Source organism: Crocuta crocuta, unplaced genomic scaffold (genome assembly GCF_008692635.1).
Source record: "Crocuta crocuta isolate KB4526 unplaced genomic scaffold, BGI_CrCroc_1.0 scaffold344, whole genome shotgun sequence".
In the NCBI taxonomy this organism is placed as follows: Eukaryota; Metazoa; Chordata; class Mammalia; order Carnivora; family Hyaenidae; genus Crocuta; species Crocuta crocuta.
Genome location: NW_027533081.1, coordinates 2161268 through 2186271, shown reverse-complemented (window position 1 = coordinate 2186271; position 25004 = coordinate 2161268). Strand labels below are relative to the sequence as shown.

Below are 25004 nucleotides of genomic sequence, written 5' to 3'. Positions count from 1 at the left end.
TGGTGGGCTGTTGGGCCACATGGGGGCCTCTGGATTGGGACGAAGAGGCTCAGGCTGCATCCCAGGCTCAGAACCTGGCATTGCTTGTGGCATTGGTGACATGGTTTCCAGGGGCAAGATTGGCAGGGGGCTGGCCCCTATCTCCTTTAACTCCTGGTAGGCCACCAGGCCTCAGGTCTGCAGACAAGCCAAACACCAAATGATAGCTCTGGTCACAGGGTCTCCCTTATCCTGCCTGCTGCATTTGCCCGCTTTCCCAGCCCTGCTTGCTTCTTTCTTTCCCTGTTTATCCTTTCTGCCACCTCCTCCTGGTCTTCTCCCAGTTTTTCTCATCTTCTCTGTGCCTCTCTATGCCTTTTCTTCTCTCGTTCTGTCCTGCTCTTCTCGAATGTTGTGATTGACTATTCATGTCTGCCATGGACTCTGGAGGGATAGTAGTGGTGTTCATGCCATCTCTGCCCTGGGCTGGGACCATTTCACAGACTGGGAAGCAGAACCTGGGCCCTGGCTAGGGACTCCCTGCTCTGTAGGCCCTGGGGTGCAGCCCTGCCCACATGATAAGGGAGATGGGGAGGGGGAGGCCTCGGGACTAAGTTGGGACAGCGATTGATGGCAAGCACCTGTGTATCTCCCATACTCACCTTCAGCCATTTAGCACCCCTGTGCTGAGCTCTATATCAGACACTGGGTTTTGTGACCACATCAGGCACAGATGTACCCTGGGGAAGCCACCAGCCTGGCTGAGGAGGCAGCTACAGAGAAAATGACCACCTGTAGAATTGCAAGATTGTGAAGAGAGTAGCAGGGCTCCCGGAGAAGGGGGAGCCAGAAAGCAGTAAGGGAGTGATGCTGATACCTGGGGGACATGGGTGCCCTTCATTGCAGCCATTCCAGCACCGCTGGGACATCACCCCCAGCCTGGTCTTGCCCCCAGTGGCCTTGTCATTGGCATCCATGCACAGCTGTGCTTCTGTGACACCCGCCCCACACTGGGGTTTTTTGGGGTTTTGACGTGTTTCTCAGCCATTGATAGGAGTCTTTATTATTAAAGAATGAATTCTTCCTTCGTCTGTCAGCCTGCTGCACATTCTTTCTCCATCTTTCAATTTTTATTTATGATAGCTTTTCATCTGCAGAGATTTTTCATATTTTGTGGTGAAATCCATTGAATATTTTCCTTTTTTAGTTATTCCATTGTCCTTCCTGAGCACCTAGTCAGGTCAATACGCCTCTATCTTTTCCTGATGTATTTCTAGTTGAACATTTTACACTCAAGATTTCATTCATCTAGAATTTATTTTGACAGAAATAGAAGGTCAGGATTTAACTTTGTTTTTCTCTTGTATCTGAACCATTCCTTGACTAACATTTTCTGTCACCACAAGTTGGAAGCATCGTGCAACGTGTCCTCGGGTTTATGGTGCCTGTAGCAAGCTCCCAGCCCTTACCCTGCGCCCACTGCCTAGTTAAATAGATCAGGCCAGGGGTGCCTGGGTGGCTCAGTCAGTTAAGCGTCCAACTTCAGCTCAGGCCATGATCTCACAGTTCGTGAGTTCGAGCCCCGCATCAGGCTCTGCGCTCACAGTTGGGAGCCTGGAGCCTGCTTCAAATTCTGTGTCTCCTTCTCTCTCTGCCCCTCCCCTGCTCACACTCTGTCTCTGTCTCTCTCTCTCTCTCTCTCTCTAAAATAAACATTAAAATTAAAAAAAAAAAAAGATCAGGCCAGAGCCTCCCCTTGATCAGTCTGTTGTTCTCAAAAGTCATGGTTATTCTGCACATTTACCCTACGTGTGTGTGTTGGAGCCACTCTGTCAGGTCCTTCTGCCTGTGACTTCTGTGGGAGTCACCTTAGCCTGGCACTCTTTGGAGACCAGCAGCCCTCCCTGTGTGTGTCTGTGGCATGTCCTACGCTGGTCTCCCCATGTCTTGGGGCCTTCACAAGAGAGCCTGTCCTTCCTCTAAGGACCCTTGTTTCCTGAGAAGAGATTCCTGCCCTGGTAGAGCCCCTCAGAAGCTGGGCCCTTGCTGGTGTGGCTAATGAGCATGGTGCAGGCTGGCTCTTCTCTCTCCCTTGTGACCCTCAGCCAGGCATCCAGGGGCCTTTGTGATTAGACTCATAGGTCATATCCAGGTGGGCAAGTCCCCAGGGGAGCCCCAAGCCCCTTCCCACCCCAACAGCCCCAAGCACCCTTCCTACCCCAACAGCTCATGCTTCTCAGGCAGAGCAGAAGGAAGAACATTCTATGTATGCAAGACTTGGGTTCACACCCTGGCTCTGCTCACCGTACTGGCCTTGGGAAGGACTTGGCACAGCTGGTGCTCTGCTGCAGTTATGGCATGGGCACTGCGCCAGCTTCCGGCTGTGCCATCCCTTGTTTGGGGTGATTCGTGGCTGGTGGTGTGGTCAGTGCGGCAGGGCCAGCCTACTGAGGTCTACATCGCCCAGGCCACCAGGCATGGTGGTACCGTGCTGGCTGAACACAGGCTTTCCTGGCCAGCCTCTTCAAGCCCGTGGTAGCATTTACCCTGGCCCTGCATTTACCCAGCCCCCCATCCCTGGCCTGTCTCACCCATAGGAAGACTCCCCACTATCAGGTGGAGAGATGGAAGTACCCCACCCCCATGGTGCATCTTGCCAGGTTGATGTTAGCAGTTGATGAGTTTGGTATTTCGAATACGCCTTTAGTTAAACTTTTTCTTTTCAAAATATTTTCACTCTCTGTGAAATCCTAATTAGGCCATTCATTCCTCTGAATGTACTTGCTGCTCTGTGCATTTTGCAAGATAATGAGGCTGCAGAGATGCTGCCATCCCCATGCTCCCAGGTCCTTCACTCTCTGCCCTGGAGGGAGATGCTGGCATCCCCATGGGCCATCCCCGCCTGTGGGATCTGGGCCACAGTGCCTAGGGGTGGGGGATACCAAGTACACAAATGGGAAAAGCGAGGCCTGGGCCACTGAGGAGCCTGGGATGGTGTAGATGAAGGGGTTTCAGCCCCAGCAAGGCCCACCCTTCACAAAGCAGCATCTCCCTTCACCTCCCATCACCCCATGCCCAAGATCAAGGCCAAGGGGGGTGCCTCTTGGATCCTGCTGGCCCAGGCTCCCTTGGGTATTCCTGAAGGGCCGGGAGAGGTCACAAGACTGAGCCACAGATGCTAATTGACCATGGCACCAAAGTTCTCTATTTTGGTTTAAAAAAATTATAAAGTGATATGGGCATATTATAGAAAATGTAGAAAACACTGAAAAGGAGGAAAAGGAAATCATACTTATCACACCCCTACAAGCCCAGCATAGTTCATCCTCCCACAGGTTCCTGGGAAGTGGTTTCCATGTGTACATGTTTAAGTGGATTGGGGGTTGTGATGCCCACCTCCCTACCTCCCCAGCATCTCCCATGTCGGTGGTGTCGGGGATGCTTGGCCAACACAGGAGGGTGGGCACCCCATTCCCGTGTAGTCAGTGCTGTGGGCTGTGCTGGCCCTGCCTCTCCTGGGGCCTCTGCACTTCCCCAGATGCCTATCTGGCCGCCTGTCCCTGAGGCCTGTGTGAGCCTCAGCCAAGAGCTCGGAAGCAATCCCATCATGGATTCAGGCTGTTTGCAGTTCTCCACCCTCAGGGCCACCGCAGTAAATATCTTTAGCTTGGCATAGTTTTTCTACATTTAAACTAGTTGGGCTTGACCTTGAGGTCCAGGCACGGCTGGTGTGTGTGCGCGTGTCCTTCAGTGAGGACCCCACCCCATCTTCTATCCCCTCAAGTGTGAAATGGGAGCCCGGGTGCCCTAGCAGGCGTTTGTGAAGTGATACCACTCCTGGCGCTGTGCTGAGAGGTGCAGGTGATCAGGAGGCTCGGCTGGTCCCCAGCTCTGTGGACACTGCACACAGTAGGTGCTAGGGCCTCCCCTCACCCTTCCACCTCCGCCCCTACCAGTCCCCCTCATGCATACTTACTCTGCACCCACCCTGATACCCATGAGGGTCATAGGCCTGGCAGTGCCAGCACTTCCACAGACGATTTCATCCACGGTGAGTCAGCCGGGACCCTCCGGGAGAGCCCACTGATGGCTCTGTTATAGGAGTCAGAGCTTCAGTGATGAGTCTCTTCTGCACACAGCTGGAAGCCCAAGGCTTAAGGCACCTCAGCACCCCCACCCCAGTCCAGAGGGCCATGATGGGGGAAGGGCTCTAACACACTGACAGTATCAGCTGTGCCCCTTGGAGATGCCATGGACTACCCAGTATGCCCACTATGGGTGAGTGTGGGGCCTGGGAACACTTTCCAGAAGACCTGACAGGGCTGAGAGGGAAACAAGGGTGGGGAGGGGAAGGTACAGGAGGGAGGAGGGGGTAAGGATGTAGGAGTATTTGAGACAGGGATGCGCAGGGAGGTGGGAGTGCAAGGAAGCAGAGGTATAGGAGAAAGTGGGCCTTTTGGGAAGGTGGGGGTTCAGGGAAAGGGAGAGGCAAGGCTATAGGAAGAGGGAGATCTACAGGGGGAAGGTAGGGAATAGGGGACGTGAGGATCCCAGAGAGGTGGGAGTACAGAGTGGAAGAACAGGCATGCAGGGGGAAGTAAGGGTAGGTGTGCAGGGGGAGGCAGAGATACTGAGATGGGAAAGGAGGCCTTCAGGTGGTTGAAGGGCCCAGGGGACAGTGTGTTCTAAGTGCCCTGGCCACATGCTGAGCCTTCTGAGCAGAACTGGAGATGGGAAGGGGGCTTTCCTGAACACATCATGAGAGGGCAGGTGTGGGCCTTGGGATTTCTGACCTCCCCACCCCCTCAATGGGCACAGACTCTCAGCCTCACCTGTCATCTGCCCAGGGTTAGTGGCGGGCTCATTGTCACCCAGGGTGGCAGGTGACCTGTCCAGGGCCCCAGGATGGGCAGGGCCATGGCTAGGACCAGAACTGAGGCAGGGACTTGGGTGGGACCCAAACCATCTTCTCCCTTGGGCCTTCCAGCATGAGAGTGGGAGATTATGGTGGGGAAACTGAGGCTCAGCAAGTGGAGCTGGGCCCTGCTCCCAGGCCTGCCCAGACAAACACATCTTCCCCTTTCCAGTCTTCCTGGTGACAGTCCTCTGGCATTTGCCTGTCTGTAGGGAGCTATTGGTTATGATGAGACTATTTCAGTATTTGTGTTTGAAGAAATAATTCCAGACGTGTATTTGCCAAACCTTTGAAATAGGGGCATTGGTTAATTTTTAATTAAGCCTTTCTGCTCACAGGCTCTTGTCTTTATGGAGCCAGGACATCCAGAGGTATAGTGTTGCCAGGGGTGGGGGTGGACGATTCCCTGGGGGCATGGTGCAGGGAAGGCGGCCATCTGTGACTGTGACGCGGGCAGAAGCCTCGTGCCCCATGGGAACCCTGGGCCCGGTATGCAGGCAGGCACGTCCCCTTGCTTCCGGTAACTCCATCCCCCTGCTATGGCTCCAGCTGTCCTGCTCTGTTTGCTCAGAGCAGCCCCCACAGTCGATGAGCAGGAGGAGTGAACCTCAGACAAGACCCCAGGTCTGAGAACAGCTGCCTTGGGTGTGAGGAGGGGGCTGGGTGAGAGTGGAGGAGTGTCCGCTACCCCTTCCCTCATGCTGGTTGGGGGCTGCTTCAGCCGGGGCAGGGAAAGCTTTTGAGCTGGGCCTGGTTTTTCTGGTTCACTCCTTCAGCAAATATTTGTCTGGTTTCTCCCTCACAGGAGAGCCCCCTATTGCCTTCAGGAGAAAAGCCATACCTAGTCCCTGTGACAGCAGCAGCCCTACTTCTTGCCACAGCCACCCCCAGACTCAGCAGACTCCGCCTGAGTGAGGGTCTCTGTAGACCCACTCTCTGCATCATTCTAGATGCAGAGACGCCCTTGGCAAGGCAGCATTCTCCTGAGCATTTAGGAGCTCGAGGCACTCCTTCTCCTGACATTTCTCCAGTTTCTTGCAAAAATTGGCCTCAGCATAGAGCACATGCTGTGATTCCTCAGGGCAGCCCCGCCACGGGAGCCACAGCCCTGTTGGGGTGGATACTGTTTTCCAGCTGCTCATCCTTGCTTCCTTCTCGCAACAGAAGCCTGCTGCTTGCCAGGTGATGTGGTGGCTGCCACTCCGTTCTGGCCTGTAATCCAGCAAAGGCCAAAGTGGTCTGTGTCCCCACCCCGTCCCCCATCTTTGGTACCATTTGTGGCAGCAGGGGAAGGTTTAGATTTATTGTGTCTGTTTTGTGCATGCAGAGGCCTAAGAGCTGGTGATAGAGCTTCACAAAGTGATCCTAGGCTCACAGGTTAATTTTCTGTATCTTCTTTATGTCCTGTTCTATATGAACTCTGTATGTTAGAAATTTATGTTTCTGGCGTGTAAAAGATAGTCAGAGATGCATTGGTCTTTTCAATGGAAATCTTGGTTTGAGGACTTCGGTTTATTCATACTCCTTTTTAAAATTAAAAAAAAAAATTATTTGAGAGAGAGCAAGTGGGGGACAGGGGCAGTGGGAGAGGGAGATAATCTTAAGTAGGCTCTACACCCAGCACAGAGCCCTATGCTGGGCTAGATCCCACGACCATAAGATTGTGACCTAAGCTGAAATCAAGGGTCTTAACCAACTGAGCCATCCAGGTGCCCCTTCATTCTTTTTTTTTTTTTTAAGCCACCTTTGAATATTCTTTATTTTGAGATCAGTTATGTTGTTGATTCTCTCCATTAGAAATTGTCTGGGTATTATACCTGGGGGAGCTCTAGAAATAGGCAGAGAGAATACTTAGGGAACTTGCTGCAAAGGATGTTTTAGTGTTTCTTCATTCTGCTCCAGTGCATTTGTATTCACAGTCATTCTTTATTATTTACTAATGAAAGTATTTAAAGCTATGAATTTACCTCTGAGTATAGCTTTGACTATGTTTCCCCAGCTGTATCAAGATATACTTGACTTATAATATTGTGTAATTTAAGGTATACAGTGTGATGATTTGGGACACATGTGTATTGCAAAATGGTAAACATTTTGTAGTAAATACAATAAGGTCAGTTGACATATCCTTCATTTCAGATAATTACCACTGTTTTGTTGTTATGGTGAGAACAGTAGCCAACGACTTCTCTCATAGCAACTTGTAAGTACACAATGCAGTATTGTTAACTATAGTCACCATGCTGTACATTAGATCCCTGGAACTTACTCATCTTCTAGCTGAAAGTATATAACCTTTGACCTGCATCTCCCCATTTCTCCTACCCCTCAACCCCTAACCACTGCCATTCTACAATCCATACATTTTTATGTATGATGTCTGAATAAGTTTTTCATTGTTTCTAAATAGTCAACTATAGGGGTGCCTGGGTGGCTCAGTCAGTTAAGCGTCCGACTTCGGCTCAGGTCATGATCTCACAGTTTGTGGGTTCGAGCCCCGCGTTGGGCTCTGTGCTGACAACTAGCTCAGAGCCTGGAGCCTGCTTCAGAATCTGTGTCTCCCTCTTTCTCTGACCCTCCCCTGCTCACGCTGTCTGTCTGTCTGTTTCTCTTCCTCTCAGAAATAAATAAAACATTAAAAAAATAAATAGTCAACTGTATGTATGCTTACCTTTTTATCTTTTATCTGTTTATCTGTTTATTTAAAAGAATGTTTTGCATGTTCTAAGTTATTACACAAGATGGCTCTTTTAAAATGTTTAGTTGGTAAAATACACACCAAATCGACTATTCTAACCATTTTTAAATGCATTGTTCAGTATCACTAGGTATATTCACGTTGTTTTGCAACGATCTGCAGAACTTTCTTATCTTGCAAAATTCATATTCTGTTTCCATTAATGAACGTTAGTGAACCCATTACCCACCCTCTCCCCAGTCCCTGGAACCACCATTCCACTTGGTCTATCTATACATTTGACTACTTTAGATGCCTCCTAAAAGTGGAATAATACAGTATTTGTCTTTTTATGACTGGATTATTTCACTTAGCATGATGTTCTCAAGATTTATCATGTTGCAGCATGTGTCAAAATTTCCTTCCTTTTAAAGGTGAAATAGCATTCCATTGATAATAATGTTCCATGATCCATGAGTCTGTATCACATTTGGTTTATCCATTCATCTGTTGGTAGGCACTTGAGTTGCTTCGCCTTTTGGCCCTTGTTAATAATGAGGTTGTGAACATGCATGGACAATATCTCTTCAAGACCATCCTTTCTGTTGTTTTGGATATATAACCAGAAGTGGAATTGGTTGATCATAAAGTAATTCTATTTTTAATTTTTGCGGAACCGCTGTATTGATTTTCATAGTGGCTATGCCATTTTACATCCTACTAACTGCACAAGAGCTCCAATTTCTCCACATCCACATCCTTACCAAAACTTGTTATTTGTGTGTTTGAGAGTAGCCATCTAATGGGTGTAAGGTGACATTTTCCTGTGCTTTTGATTTGCATTTCTCTAACATTAGTCAGATTGGGCATCTTTTCATACATGTCTTGGCCATTTATAGATTTTTCTTTGGAGAAATGTCTGTTCACATCCTTTGCTCATTTTTTAATTGGGTTATTTGTTTTTTGTTGTTGAGTTGTAGGAGTTATTTATGTATTCTGGATATTAATCCCTTATCAGATACATGATTTGAAAATCTCCCATTCTCGGGGCGCCTGGGTGGCTTAGTCGGTTAAGCGTCCGACTTCGGCTCAGGTCATGTTCTCACGGTTCGTGGGTCTGAGCCCCACGTCGGGCTCTATGCTGACAGCTAATTCAGAGCCTGCAGGCTGTTTCAGATTCTGTGTCTCCCTGTCTCTCTGACCCTCCACTGCTCATGCTGTCTCCTCTCAGGAATAAATTTTTTTTTTTAAATGTTTTATTTATTTCTAGGAGAGAGAGAGAGAGACAGCGTGAGCAGGGGAGGGTCAGAGAGAGAGGGAGTCACAGACTGAAACAGGCTCCAGGCTCTGAGCTGGCAGTCAGCACAGAGCCTGACGCGGGGCTCGAACCCACGAACTGCAAGATCATGACCTAAGCGAAAGTCGGACGCTTAACCGACTAAGCCACCCAGGCGCCCCACTCAGGAATAAATTTTAAAAAATTTTAAAAAACACTAGAAAAGAAAATCTCCCATTCTCTATATTGCTTTTTAACTTTGTTGACTGTGTCATTTGAATAGAAGGTTTTAATTTTGATATAGTTCAATTTATGTATTTTTACTTTTGTTGCCTATGCTTTTGGTGTCATATCCCAGAAATCATTGCCAAATCCCAAATCACAAATCTCTTCCCCTGTGTTTTCTTCTAAGAGTTTTATAGTTTTAGCTCTTATATTTAGATCTTTGAGGCATTTTGAGTTAATTTTTGCATATGTAGTAAGATTAGGGTTCAACTTCATTCTTTTCCATGTGGATATCCAGTTTTCTCAGCACCATTTGTTGAAAAGACAGTTCCTTCCTGCACTGAATGGTCTTGACATCCTTGTAAAAAATCAGTTGACCGTATATATGTGAAGATTCATTTCTTTTCTATTCCGTTGGTCTTTGTCTGCCTTCATGCCATGACCACACAGTTTGGTTACTATAGCTTTGTAATAAATTTTGAAGAAAGTGTGAGACTTCCAACTTTGTTCTTTTTTATGATTGCTTTGGCTGTTCACGGTCCTTTGAGATTCCATATGGCTTCTAAGATGGAGTTTTCTATTTCTGTAAAAAATGCCATTGGGATTTTGATAGGGATCAAATTAAATTTATAGATCACTTTGGGTAATACTAACATCTTAACAATATCAAGTCATCCATTGCAGAAGCATGAGATATCTTTCCATTTATGTAGGTCATCTTTAATTTCTTTCAGGAACATTTTATACTTTGCAGTGTACAAGTCTTTCTTCGCCTTAGTTAAGTTTATGACTATGTATTTTGTTCTTTTTTTATGTTTTATTTATTTCTGAGAGAGAGAGAGAGAGAGAAACAGCATGAACAGGGGAGGGTCAGAGAGAGAGGGAGATACAGAATCTAAAACAGGCTCCAGGCTCTGAGCTAGCTGTCAGCACAGAACCTGATGTGGGGCTCAAACCCACAAACTGTGAGATCATGACCTGAGCAGAAGTCAGATGCTTAACCAACTGAGCCACCCAGGCACCCCTATTTTGCTCTTCTTGATGTTATTATAACTAAAATCATTTTCTGAATTTCCTTTTTAGTTGTTCATTTGTTAGTGATTTCTGTTTATTGATTTTGTACCCTACAACTTTACTGAACTTGTTTATCACTTCTGAGGGTGTGTGTGTGTGTGTGTGTATGTGTGTGTATAATCTTTAGGGTTTTCTACATCTATAACCATGTTATCTGTAAATAGATCATTTCACTTCTTCCTTTCCAATTTGGATACCTCTTATTTATTTTTCCTGCCTACTGATCTAAGATTTTTAATAGAAGACTTGGACAAAAATGACAAAAGCAGCATCTCTGCCTTACTCTTGATATTAAGAGAAAAGCTTTAAATCTTTTATCATTGAGTACAATGTAAGCTGTGTTGTATGTACAGTATAATGTGTAGCATACCTAGTATGATGTCACTTTTTATGTATGGCCTTTATCATGTGAAGATAGTTTCTTTCTAGTCCCAGTTTGTTTTGTGTTTATATCATAAAAGAGTGTTGAATTTTGTCTTTTATTCATCAATTGAAATTATCATTTTCCCCCATTATTTTGTTAATATACGGGGTATTATGTTGATTGATTTTCATATGTTAAGCCATCCCCATCCTTGCATTTAGGAATAAATCCTACTTGGTCATGGTGTATAATCCTTCTAATATACTGCTGGATTCATGGGGTGCCTGGGTGGTTCAATCAGTTAAGGATCTGACTCTTGATTTTGGCTGAGGTCATGATCTCATGGTTCATGAGTTCAAGCCCTATGTTGGTCCCTGTGCTGACAGCACAGATTCTGTTTGGGATTATCTCCCTTTCTCTCTGCCCCGTTCCAGCATGTGTGTGCACACATGCTTGCCCCCTCCCCAAAATAAATAAACATTTAAATATATATATCCTGCTGAATCCAGTATGCTGGTGTTTTGTTGATTTTTGCATCAATATTCATAAGGGATATTGGTTCATAATTTTTTTAATGTTTATTTTTGAGAGAGAGAGTGGGGAGGCGCAGAGAGAAAGGGGGGCAGAGGATATGAAGCGGGCTCTGTGTTGGCATCAGTGAGCCTGATGCAGGTCTCGAACTCATGAACTATGAGATCATGAGCCAAAGTTGGACGCTCAACCGACTGAGCTACCCAGGCATCCTGGTCCATAATTTTCTTTTATGGCTTTGGTATCAGGGTAATTCCAGCCTTGTAGAATGGGTTAGTAAATGTTCCTTTTGTGTCAATTTTGGGGGACAGTTTGAAGAAGACTGATGTTAACTCCTCTTTGAGTATTTAGTAGAATTTACCAGTGAAGCCATCTGGTCCTGGGCCTTTCTTTTTTGAGAGGGTTTTGAATACTGTTTGGTCTCCCTACTAGTTATAAGTCTGCTCAGGTTTTGTTTCTTCATGGGTCAGTATTGGTAGATTGTGTGTTTGGAAGAATTTGTTCATTTAGGTTATGCAATTTGTTGGTGTGTAATTGTTCATAGTACTCTGTTACAATCTTTTTAATTTTAAAATATAAAAGAAGGGGCATACTGAACACAAGAGATTGGCGTTGTTGGGAATTTTATTTTACATTTTTCAAGTTTTTTGGCTTTGTTTTATATTTATTTTTGAGAGACAGGGAGAGACAGAGCACAAGTGGGGGAAGAGCAGAAGGAGAATGAGACAGAATCTGAAATAGGCCCTAGCCTCTGAGTTGTCAGCACAGAGCCCCACATGGGGCTCAAACCCAAGAACTGCAAGATCATGACCGGAGCTGAAGTCAGAAGCTTAACTGACTGAGCCACCCAGGTGCCCCATTTTTCAAGTTTATTTTTAAGCAGCTGAATTTGTAAAATTAAAGTAGCTAAAATGTTCCTTTGTTTTTCTTCTTTTTTTTTTTTCAGTTTCACTGAGTATAATTGACAAACTTGTAAGCTGTTTGAAATGTACATTGTAGAAATTGGATATACAAATACATTGTGTAAGGGTTCCTACCTTCTAGTTAACGAACACATCTGTCATATACTTAACTTTCATGTTCGTGTGTGTACAGGTATCTGTGTGTGTTGTTTGGCGTTTTTTTTTTTGTTCTTGTTGTTTGTGTTGGTTGGACTTTGTGCTTCATGGATTCATGTCTAGTCTCTTTTCTCTTTCATATCTGATCTCTTACACTCATCAGTCCACAGATGCACAGATATCCTGAGACAGTAAAAATAGTCCCCACAGGCATCTAGCAAAGAACTGCTAGGGATAGCTAGTCATCTTAAGGCACATGGCATTTCAGGGCATTGCTGGAAAATACAGTTCAACCTCTTAGCAGCCCTGGTACCCTGAGGGGTGTGGCCTGGAGCTTCGGCCTGTGGTGGGGTGACCCCCAATTGAAATAGTTAGGCTGGACTTCTCCGGGCAGTCTGGTGAGCTCCCAGTGAATCATATTTATTCCCTCCCAGGGAAGGATGGATCATGTGAATGGCAAATCATGATTCTGAAAATCCAGGAATTTCACTATGAAGTTCCCTTAAGGAATTTCAGAGCTGAGTTAACTTTTTTGAAGATCTTGGTTTAAGGAGGCCAGGCATCTTGTTTAACAAAGCTGTCAGCTATTCCTGGTTGTAAACACAAGAGATGGGCGAGTGGGCAACAGGATGTGCAGCTGACATCTGGGGATGGATGATGTCCAGCCCTGCCAGGATGTGGACAGCCTGGCGGAGAATGTGAACCCAGACTTCAGTGCGCCTGGGAACTGGGAACGTTTGCACAGCCGGCAGGTCAGGCGGGGTGGGCCTGCTTCCCACACTGCAGAGCTGACCTCGGACGTTTAGGAGACTGGGGGAGACATCAGTCTACCAAGAGCAAATCGTACAATGCCAGGAATAGACACATCCACACTTTTCTTAGCTTATTTTCTGGACAGAAAGCCCCCCTTCTGACCATTTTGTGGGTGCCGCTCTACTATTCCTGCCTCGGGAAATTCCTGTTATGTGGACGCTTAGTCCTGGGATCTGTTTTCTACATGTCCTGTCTTCCCTCTCATCAACTCTTTGTCATTTTCTGCTGCTTTGAAAGGACTGCCTTGAGTATGCTCTCTGCTACCTCGCTCTGCAGATTTGCTGCCGTGTCCTGTCTGCTGTTTACTGCCTCTACCCTGGCCTTCTTTAAAATCTCCATGGAGTCATCATTTATGATTAGTCCTTTTCATTATGGTCTGTTCCCAGTTCATCAGTTCAGCACTCTTCAACCTTTTAAGGACATGTATCAATTCTTCCCTAATACTTGTGTTAATAAATACGCTGAATGTAATTTAGTGGAAAGCAACTCTTCTCAGGTCCTCCAGAGGCAGTAGGATTTGCCCCAGGGTGCTGGTGTGCTGTAGGCCACTCTGTGCTGGCTGGGTGCTTCTGTCCAGGGTCTGTGGCCTGGCCACCCTCACCTGCCACAGAGAGACTTTGGTGTGGACCAGGGGCTGGGACCATTTGCAGACTGTGGTGTCACAGACTGGCCTGGCTTCAGAGGTCTCAATGGAGGGACAGCAGCCTTGCAGGTGTTCAGGATAGTAACAGGGTCTGCATAGGACGCTGACCCTTAGCATGAGCCACAGTGGCTAAGGGGCACTAGTCCTCCTTTCCCCTCCCCCAGTTAGGACCTGTCAGGACTTTCAGGCTACCCACCAGCCATTTTCCAGTGAGGCAGGTGAGGGAGGCCCCACAGAACAGCTATAGTGAGCTCAACAGCAGCCTCACCGGGTAGGTGGGTATAGATGTGCCTGTGGGTGCATTGTGCATCCCTGTGGGTGTGTGTGTGTGCTTCTGTGGGTGGCTGCTCACACGTGCCTGCAGGGGAGTTTTAGGAGGCCCCCAGACTGTAAGCTGCCTTCTGGCAGTATTCCCACCTCCTTTTGGCAGTGATGGGACACACAGACAAGTCCAGCCCCTAGCAGACTTTCGGTATGTGTTGGTGGGTGGGGGAGCCAGAGGGGACGTGCAGGGCCTAAAGTCTGTGCTGCCTNCCCACTTTGTCATTTGCATATAAAAGGCGGGAGTTTGCTGCTGGCTGGAGGTTGGTGGTGTCTGGACCTGTTGCCATGGGCACCCCCTAGCTTCAGGAGCAGCTGAGCTGGCTCCCAGCCTGGAGAGGGGGTAGCAAGGCTGGTGGCCAGCTGAGTTTCTGGGAGGGATGTTCCTGGGGTCCCCAGGAGAAGCCTGAGCTGGCCATGGTCACATGCTTGTCGACCCTGGGCAAAAACAAACTAGAGGGAGCCTGGGATCTCCTTCTCCAGGGCATGCTCTGCTCTCTCACCCACACTCACCTCTCACCCATCTAGAACCAGGTGGCCATGGCCAAGGCCATCACCTCAGGTCTCCCTGGAGGGTCTTCCTTGGTGTTTGTTGGTCCCAGGAGCTGTACTGGAAAGGCCCTGCAGAGTCTCCCTGCTAAGGTCCCCAGTGTTCCTGATAAGGGGAGAAATGAGGGGCTAACTTCTGCACACATCTCACTCTTCCCAGGGAACCTCCTTTAGGAGCCTGAGGAGGATCCTGCTCAGCCCCAGGCCCCATCAGCAAGGACAGCGAGAACCTGGGCTGGGCTTTGTTAGGAGCCCCACTCCGTGTAGGCCCCACCATCCCCTCTCTCCCGGGGCCGTGGAGCAAACTGACCTGGTATTGCTGTTGATTGTCCAATGCAGGCACATTGGTGCCTGCAAGCAGCTAGCAGGAATGTGACGGGGAAAGCAGGCAGGGAGGGAGAGGTGGGGGAATAGGGGGTGCTTGTTGACTCAGAGGACACTGCCGTGTCAGGGTTGGTCCCTTGGCAGCCTCCCTGGGACCCACGTAGAGCTGCTCACAAAAGGATTGATCTCTTCTGGGGCCAGCTCTGCCTCGTGCTGCTGCCCGGGGGCCATGACCCCCCACCCCAGTGGCTTAGTTAGCAAAGCTGCAGTGGGTCAGACTGAGGTTGCTTGGGGAGGGCTGCCCGGGCAGGGCGCCCGGCATGCAGGGGCACTGCCAAGTGCCTGGTCAGCAGCCGGCAGGGTGGCAGGGACCCACAGGCTGGGATGGGATGGGGCGGGGTTCCAGGGCTGGGAGCCTGGTAGGGTGAGCTTCCCTGTCTGTGGGGATGGGGCCCTGACAAGGCAGCCTCCTCACTGGGGTGGGGAGAGGAGTGCCCTGTCACCAGGCCCACCTTGCCCTCAGGGTCTCATCTGTACCCTAGAGCAAACTATGCCACGGCCAGTTTCCCTTTTATCCAAGTCTGTCCTGAGGTTGCTTCTGCAGCAGGTGTGCCCTGTGCCACAGAGCTGGGCCAGCTGCATTCTCCCCAGGGGCCAGCAGGCAAAGATAGGGACCCCCTACAGCAGGGGAAGCCAGGTGAGAGAAGCGAGCACCCGGAGCTGGGGTGGGGCTGGATGCCATGTGCAGCCCCCTCAGCAGACCGGGTGTCAGACTTGACGTCATCCGACCTGTCTGCCCACCAGAGACTTCCTGTGCCAGTCCCCCTCAGTTCCTGAGCCTGGTTTCCCATCAGGCGGGAGTCTCCCCACAGCCAGTGCCTTTTCCACTCATCTAGGCAGGACAAGTTCCTTGTCAAAATGGTGGGGAAGACATGGAAAACCCCCCAGGCTAGCAGAGAGCTGTGGGGCTCATCCCAGGGACCCTTCTGTGGGCAGCTGGGGCAGGTGGCACTGGGGCAGAAGGTTTGGTTCCAGCTGCTAGTCACCAGGCTCTCCTACCCTAGCTTCCTTGGCTCTGCAACGCTAGCGGGGGGTAGCTGGGCTGAGGGGCCTTGCCTCACCCCCCAGAGGCTTATTGGCCACAGGCTCCTGGGGGCTGCACCTCCACTGCCCCTCAAAGGGGCTTTGTGCCACCACAAAGAGGCTCTGTCCCTCACAGAGAAGCCTGGGTGTTGCCATGGTGACAGAGGGGGCCAGGAAGAAGGGGGTCCACCGTCTTGGGGGGGGGGGAAAGGGCGTTCCTGGTGTACACAGGCCAGTAGCCAGTGTGGGTGACTGCTGTATCCGCCTCACTGCAGCCCTCTGCCTGGCTCGACAGCTGCCCCAGCTATACCTTGGTGGGGCTATCAGGACATTTCCTGGACCCCTTGGCCTCCGTAGGGACTGGGCTCCCAGGCTCTGGTGCCAGTCAGGTCTGTGTATGTTTTGGTCCCAGCCTGGCTGTGAGCCTCAGCCCCCTCCTCAGGAATGCCTTGGTCCCTGTGCACACCCCAGAGTGTTGTAGGGTGGCGCTCTGAGCCTGAGTCCTCATCATGCTGCTCTGCTGTCCTTGAGATGGAGTTTGTGTTGAGGAGGATGTGAATGTGAGCCTCTGCTGGAAGGGTTGGGGGAGCCACTCAAGTTCCCTTGGTGGCATTGGTGTTGTAAGCAGCCAAACAGCCAGCTTCCACAGAGTAGGATACCCTGGTACTTGACCATGCTGTTGCCCGCCCCGCCCCCCCATGACCAAAGTGGAGTGGGTGGCTGCTGGTGCAAGCAGAGAGGGCAGTGAGACTGCCAGCCCCCACCCTCTCCATTTAGAGCCCCATGGCTCCCCAGCCCTGGGGTGCCCCAGGGCTGGTGATAACAGAGACCCCAGAGGAGGTGGATCCTTGCTGCCCATACCAACACTTGGAACCTGCAGGGCATCACCCTTGGGCTGTGGCCGCAGCTGGAATCTGAGTCAGGTGCAGGATGGACAGCAAGGGGAGTGCCCTGAATCCCAGCCTGGGGCCTGAGGGAGAGCTATCCATCTCCATCCCATGAGTTCTGACAGAGAGACAGCTCTCAGGGAACTGAGGAGACTTGGGGAGTGCCATAGCTGGCACAGGGAGCAAGTATCTGGGACCTGCCCCAGTGGGAATTTCAGGCGATCTCTTTAGGTGCCTCTCATGGCGGCCTCCTGGGCTCAGGCCTCCCACTGAGGATAAGCAGCAACTGGGATACTCACCTGCCTCTCCCTGCACTCCCATCCGGGTGAGGCCTGCCTCTGCCATGTCTAGCCTACAGTCACCCAGTCACTCCTCGCTCCAGGCTCTCAGCTCCCAGACTTCAAGTTCCTTGGGCCCTTACAGGTGTCCCTACCATGATGTGACCCTGAGCTTCCTGCATCAATGCTGCCACAGTCTCCTTGTCCTTCTGGACCACGTGCTCAGCAGCCCCCTTGTCCTGGAGCTAAGCAGTGCTGCCTTGGACCTGGCCTGCACTTGGCCTAGGATGCCCCATTGGCACAGGGGAAGAGCACCCCCCTCCCCCCGACTGTTCTCCCGGCACATGAGAGTTGTCCTCCATATGATCATCAGATGGGTGCCCATGTGGACAGCCTATGGGCAGGAGGTCACTAAAGGGCCATCTGTCCAGCCCTCACCCCCACCATGGTGTCTGGTCACTTGCAATAGGGGTGCTTCCTCTGGTAGGGAAATCTAATTTCCAGGCTAAATCCAATTATGGCTCTACCAGCTCCCTGAAAATCCCTCTGCTTCCCTTGGTCTGCAAGGGGCACTGCTCAGGCCCTTAGGGAGCTGAATTCCCAGGCCTCCTTGTTCACTTGCCAGCCTGCTGGGGCAGGTGGCTGCTTTTCTGTCTCTTCCTTAACCTTCAACTATAGCAGTAACTCGGCTCCTCCCAGAGCACTGGCAACACTGGTGGGTCCAGAACTTTGCCACCTAGAGGGCCCCAGCGACCTGAAAGGCCTTTCCTTCCAATCTTTTCTCAGGGCACGCGCATACTTGATGGTGTCCACATTCATTGCTCTGCATCTTATGTCTCTGGCCACATCCCTTGTTTATAGCCTTTACTCACTTGGAGTTGAGGTTCTGGCTTTTCCTTATTGATTTGCAAGAGTACCTTATGGATGAAGAGTGTCACTTTACTGCTGGATGTTACAAAGACCTGATCCCAAGGTGTTGATTGTCTTTTGGTTGTCTTTATATTTTTTTCTCTCACTTTCTGTTATAGAAAATTGTAAATGCACGAAAGTAGAGGGGCTAGTGTGACACGTCCCCATGTGTCCCTCACCAGGGATGAGGTGTGATGTGATGAAGTCAATGTCTAAAAGCAAATTATTGACTGTCTCTCATCTGAAACACTCACTGTGTATGTTACTGTAAATAGTGTCACTTTAAAAACCAAAAACAAAAAACCATAACCACAATACGTGGCACTTTGGCAGGGAGGGGGGATATACAGTGATGTTTCGTTTTCACAAAGTCAAGCTGGTTTGTCTTTCCTTGGCAGTTTCTTCCACTGCTTTGAGGTTAAGAATAGCCTTCTCCTGGGGCGCCTGGGTGGCTCAGTTGGTTAAGCATCTGACTTCAGTTCAGCTCATGATCTTAGAGTTTGTGGGTTCGAGCCCCGCGTCGGGCTCTGTGCTGACTGCCAGCTCAGAGCCTGGAGCCTGTTTCAGATTCTGTATCTCCCTCTCTCTCTGACCCTTGCCTACTCACGCTCTCTCTCTCTCTCTCTCTCAGAAATAAATAAAACATTAAAAAAAAAAATAAAAGAAAAGAAAAGCCTCCTCCTGCCTAGGCACCCCAGGCCCTACACTGACTTGTGAGCAACACTGTAGTCCTGGGTGGGACAGACAGACATGGACTCTGCCCTGCATGAACCCCACAACCCAGGCTCCAGCCTTGGCTCAGTGCCCATCCTTGTGCGCTGGCCAGAAGCTATCCCTGCAACTTTGGGTACCATCTGAGCATAGGAGGGATTACAGGGAAAAATGGGCTCCCCATGAGGCCTGGCCAGCAGTGTTGGGAATAAGTCTCCATGCTGGCAGTGTTGAGGGTGAAGGACATGATGCCCTCCCAGGCAAAGTGGATTTGACACCACCAGGCCTGGGTTCTGCTTCTGCTTGCACCATTTCCTCCCTATCTATGGGGAGGGGCTAGAGGGCAGAAAGAGGTTCAGCCAGTGGCCAGTCCCCTCTCGCCCCTCTTGGGGGACAGCTGGCAATGTGCCGACAGATGGCCGGCGAGGGATCGGGACTGGTGCCCAGGCCTCCTCCCTGCCTCCCCCTGCCGTCCTGACCCTTAGGAAATTCCTCTAATTCCTCAACCCAGATTGGACTCAGGCCCCATAATTTGATTTTCTGGAGCAGGGTTTGGCTGGACTCCTTATGAGGAGGAATGTCTGGGTCAGCAGGAAGACGTCAAATGTGGGTTTAGGTTTCAGGGGAATGATCAGCATCTCCCCCTAGTTCCTCTAATTGTGCCTTTGCTTTCCTGATGGAGCAAGTGTTGGCCACAGTCATGTCCTGGAGTGCTCAGGGTCTGGGCTCCCTCTACCCAGTAGTGTTTTAGAGCCTTGTTCTTACCCACCTGCCCACCCATTCATCCACGCATCTGATTATCTATCAACCTACCCACTACCTTGTACCCATTCACCTGCCCATCTGAATATTCACCCACCCAACACCTATGTACCATTCACCTGTCCAGCTAGCTGTCCACCCACCACCCTTGTACCCATTCACTAGTCCGTCTGACTATCCACCTACCTATCCAGCCCCCACCCACTCATCATCTACATACCCATTCACCTGCCCATCTGACTGTCCAGCCACCTCTCCACCACTGCCATCCTTTGACACAACCACCCCTCTCCGTCCACCGCCATCCTCTCACACAACCACCCACTCACCCTCCTATCCACACGTCTGTTCACTCATTCATCCATTTCCCCTTCTGTCCAGACTCCTGTCCTTCCATCCCTCCATCCACTCAGCAACCCACCCACCTGTGGTCACTCCTGGAGTGTCCAGGTGAGGGCAGGCTTTCCCCAGGTTCACCGCCTTCACTCCTGCCCGGGACAGGTGAGGCTGGCTCTGCAACGCATGCTCATTCCTGTCTTCTTGCTAAGTCAGCTCCACAGGCGGTTGGGCAAGCCTCCACCAAGGACTGGCAAACCAGCGGTGGGGGTCTGGGTGGGGATTGTGAGGGGTCGGCCTGACGGACAGCGTGGGGCCCTTGCCAGGTGAATAGAAGCTGTGGTGACACTGGCTAGAGAGGAGAACGAGGGTCAGCTGAGACCCTGCAAGTGTGCTGCTTCCCTGCCTGCCCTTGGCCCTCCCAGTCTGATACCCACCCTGCCCCAGGATTGGGCCCTGCCCCAACACCCCTCTGGGGAAATGTTTTTAAAGTCTTATGGTCAATCAGGGCACCTGGGTGGCTCAGTAAGTTTAGTGTCAGACTCTTGGATTCGGCTTAGGTCATGATCTCATAGTTCATGGGTTCGAGTCCCATATCTGGCTTTGTGCTGCCATTGTGGAGCCTGCTTGGGATTCTCTCTCTCTGCCCCGCCTCTGTGCTCACGCAGTCTGTCTCTCTCTCTCAAAATGAGTAAATAAACTAAAAAATATATATTAAAAAAAATCTCATGGTCAATATTTTTAAATTATTTTTTAATGTTTATTTATTTGGCGGGGGGGAGTCACGGCACGGGTGGAGGAGGGACGGAAAGAGAGGAGAGAGAGAATCCCAGGCAGACTCTACACTGTCAGCACAGAACTAATATGGGACTCGAACTTATGAAACCGTGTGATCACAACCTGAGCCAAGATCAAGAGTCGGACGCTTAACCGACTGAGGTACCCAGGTGTCCCAGTCTCATGGTTGGTCTTAAAGATTCATGTACAATTTGCTTTCCACATCATCACATTTTATTGTTTTAATATAAAAATAGCATTTTGAGTTACCATCAGAAAAGCTGCTCTCTGGCATGCTGGCCTGGCTCACCTGTACCTACGCGTGCTCCTTTGCACAGGCCATGCACCTCGGACCCAGGAAGGCCATGTCAGAGGAGTAGGCTTAGGTCTTTCCTGCTTCCTGGATGTCCTCAGCCAGCAGCATGCCTGTTGGACACCCTAGGGCTGCCCTCAAGGCAGGTGAGGCGGGGACTGTAGGCCCAGCATTCCTGCCCGCAGGCAGAGTGGTACACCCTTGGGCTGGGGCGGAGGGCACAGGCCCCAGACCCAGAGTCTCTGCTCTTTGTGGATGGCTGCAGGGCACTCTTTCTCCAAGCTGGCTGGCATTTGGGGTGTCTCCTGGGAGGCACACAGTTGTTTAGCTCCAGCTGAGAGAACTGGGCAATGAAAAGGTCAGTGTGGGTTTGGCCACCTTCTCACCATAGCCTTATATTTCTGGGTCCTAGCTGGGCGGGGGGTGGGGGGGAACCCAGCCAAAGTAAGTGGATCTCCTTTGCCGGAGCTCCTTGGACCCCAGAGTTGGGACATGCTGGAGGGTCCGGGCCAGGAAAGCTCGAGGCCAGGGCTGCTCCCTCACCTGCTATCCCCAGGGTCTGCAGCCCTAGCCTGGTCCTGCTGGGAGCAGGAAGGGGGAGCCTGAGGCCAGTCAGGAACCTGTGTCTTGGCACAAGGAGGGAGGGAAGTCACCTCCTAGGTATGAGGCCCATAGGTGTCCTGATCATCACCTCCCAGGGTCTTGAGACCCATGCTGCAACCAAGGGCTTAAGTGACCTGGCTCTGCCCACTGTCCCATCTTGTGCTGCCCTCCAGGAAGGAGGACCTCACCATGCCCACCTGGGGCTACCAGGTTCAGTCCATCCATGCACAAGGCCTAGTGCCTAGGTGGCACTGTGCGTGGGGCTGTGCGTGACTGGGACCTGTGCCCGGGCAGCAGTGGATGTACACAGGAGGCTGTGTGTCCACACCCATGGACATGCCATGCGGTTTGTCCCTTATTCCCTCTTGGCCAAAGGACCCAGTCTATACCTCACTCCCCGAATCCCCCCAAGCTCCTCCCCTCCCCCCATGCCGGCCACTGCCTTTCCCAGCTGGCCATGCCAACTTCACTGCCCCTCTGCTAGACCACACTGACAGTTTTATTTCCATGACAGGTGTTAGAGAAATGAAGCTCAGCTTCTGGGACCTATGCTGGCCTCTTGCCTTCAGTGGGCCTTGGTTTCCCCTGCTTCACAGCGGGCTGGGCTCTGTGGTGTCTTTTCACCTCGAGGTACACCCATGCCCCCCCAACCCTGTCCCTGGCTCAGCTGGTACTTGTGGCCAGGCCCAGCACTGACCCTTCTCCTTTCTAGGGTTCTCTTCTTTTTTTTTTTTTTTAAATGTTTTTATTTATTTCTAGGAGAGAGAGAGAGACAGCATGAGCAGGGGAGGGTCAGAGAGAGAGGGAGTCACAGACTGAAACAGGCCCCAGGCTCCGAGCTGGCAGTCAGCACAGAGCCCGATGCGGGGCTCGAACCCACAAACCGCGAGATCATGACCTAAGCAAAAGTCGGACGCTTAACCGACTAAGCCACCCAGGCGCCCCTCTAGGGTTCTCTTCTTAAAGCTGCTCCACCTGGGCCAGGAAGCAGCAGAGCTGGCCCTGCAGGGGTGCTACCCACTGTGCTGTGTCTCCAAGCTCAGGCCCTGTGTTGTGCAGGGGCACAGGGCCAGCAGAGTCCGCTTTAGCTGGCTGGGCAGGCCGGGCCAGGAGGAGGCCCCGAGCAGGACTGGGCAGCGCACCACAGTGCCTAGTAGTAGGGCTGCATGGCCCTCACCCTCCCTGCTGCCGTGCGCCTGGGTCTGTGCTCCACATGCTTCCCCAGCTTCTTTTTGTTCATGAAAAACAAATATGCCGGGCAGCCAGGGAGCAGGCAGCGAGGAAAGTGCTGGCTTGTTGTTGCAGCTGCCAAGTCCCTGCCGCCTCCACCCACCACCATGGGGCCCTCAGGGACAGCCCTGGGCAGAGGCCCAGGCAGGCCTGACCTTGCCCACAGACTGGGCCTCAGACGCCTGGGCCCCTGCCCTCAACCTCCCTCCAGATCAGGCATGAGGCACATGGGCCGCTTCTGGGTGCAGAATCTCAACCAGGCTATACCCGAGTTTTACTCTGCCATGTGGGTAGATGCCATTCTCATTCCCAGCCAGTGCGGCTGTGAGTGGAGGCCAGACTGCTGGTCTGTAGGCCAGTGTCGTCTCCTCACCTGCCTCAGGATCCCGCCCACCTGGAGGCTGTGGAGAGGCTTCTCTCTCCCTGCCCGCTGGTGTACCAGCTCTGCCACACTAGCTCTGTGGCTATGGATGGATTTCCCAGTTTCTTTGGGCCAGAGCATCTGCCCCAGGGAGGTGAGCCTGTGCTGGCCCCCTGAGTTGGGAATGAACTGGCATGTGCTCTGGGCAGCAGAGAGCCTGGGAGGTCTGAGAGGTGGTCACGCCAGCTTTTCCTACCCTTCCCTTCCCAGAGGGCCTGGGACACCCAGAGCCTCAGGTTCTGCTGAACCTGGCAGGAAGCAGGGGCTCCAGGCTAAGAGCCCCACACTCTGCAGGGAGGGAGCCTGCTGCTTCCGGCCAGCCTCGGATTAATGGCTTTTAATTTAGAATTTAATCAATGCAGCTTCTCTCTGGAGGGCTGGATGCTACGATCTATGTGTGCAGTGGGCAGGGGGCCTGTGGTGGCCTCTCCAGATTTCCACCCCAGCCCTACCCTGACCTTGCTCTGCTTTGCCTGCAGCCTGCCGGCATCCTGGTCATGGAGGACTGCAACGTGCACTCGGCTGCCAGCATCCTGGCCTCGGTGAAGGAGCAGGAGGCCCGCTTTGAGAGACTGACACGAGCTCTGGAACAGGAGAGGCGCCATGTTGCCTTGCAGTTGGAGCGCGCCCAGCAGCCTGGTGTGGGCAGTGGTGGTGTGGGCAGTGGGCAGCCCCTGCCGATGGCCTGGCAACAGCTGGTCCTTCAGGTAACTCCCCAGTGAGTCGGGAGGAGTGAAAATGGCCAACTTGGGAAACAATCAGGGGGCCTTGGTGGATCACAAGCCAGCATGAATTGCATGTCTTATTGCAAGACTTCCTGGGATTTGTGAAGAGGGGAGGAAAGTGGGGCCCCAAGGGAGGGGCTGGAAGTCTCAGTTGGGTGTGTAGGACACCAGGTGATGAATGGGCAGGACACAGCCCAATCCTCAGAATGGCACCCTCGCCACTCAAGTGAGTCCTCAGAGCCCAGGTAGCTGGGCAAGGTCTGTTCTGAGCATCTCAGCAGTCACCCTGGTGACACAGGGTTTTGCCAGACCTGGGGTCTCCTTGCTATGGTATTCTCCTTCGTCACATGTATCAGTGAGTCAGCCCTAGGGTAAGGCTCGAGCAAGGTTCCGGGCTCTGCCTGCAGCTCAGAGGGTGACCCGGAATCCTCAATTTCTCCACCAGCCATTGCCCTTAGACTGGGCTCAGCCCCAAGATGCATGGAGCCTGGTCTGCTCTGCGGCCAGGCCCTGAGAACTTTGAAGTCAGGAGTCAGATGGCCAGGACTCCTCCCTCTACTACTGTATCCCAGTGCCTGGTCCGCGGGTGGGGCGACAAGAGCACCCAGTTTATGGAGTGGTAGGGCAGAACGAGAAAATGTGGGAGTTTGGTGTGATCTTTCAGTTCGTATTTTTTTATTTTTCAGTTCATATTATTGGCTGAGATACAAGGCACGGGGTAGGCAGGGCAAAGCTGTCCCAGGAGCCTGGAGAAGGAGGCTCCCTGGGTGAGAGTCCACCCTACAGGCCTTCCACTGTTGCCCCTCCTCACTACCAGCCCCAGAAGCCTGCTGGGCCATGGCCTACTGAGTCTCCAGGTTTTCTCACTGGTGACCCTATGGAGCCCTCCCAGTAGTATTCTCAGTTTCCCTGGCTCAGCTCCCTGAGCAGGCGTAGCACCATTGTCTTCCTAAACCTGGCAACCACACCTCCTCACAGTGTGTCCCCCAGTGCATGCTCTGGTCACTGGGCCCCAACTCCAGGGAACCAGGCTGCTGGCATCTTGGGACAGCCTGGACCTCTGTGGCTGGAGAGAAAGGGAGCAACGTATTGGTCTCGATTGGGACTGACCCATTTGGGCTAGCTTTGCCTAACTAAGGCATGCAGGGCTCAGAAGCAGGCTGTGTCAGGTCAGGGGACCTGGTGAGTGATCTTTACCCCCAAGAGCCTTGGTGTTCTTG

At 51.4% G+C, this 25004-nt stretch overlaps 1 protein-coding gene across 2 annotated transcripts in view; it reads left to right on the top strand.

Annotated features, from left to right (window-relative positions):
• ARVCF (ARVCF delta catenin family member) overlaps positions 1-25004 on the top strand; it is a 51406-nt gene that overhangs the window by 6349 nt on the left and 20053 nt on the right. For both annotated transcript variants that reach the window (XM_077745832.1, XM_077745831.1), the window contains exon 3: positions 23539-23766. In XM_077745832.1, the coding sequence (XP_077601958.1) occupies positions 23557-23766 (210 nt within the window). In that variant the 5' untranslated portion in view covers positions 23539-23556. The remainder of the gene's footprint in view (positions 1-23538; positions 23767-25004) is intronic.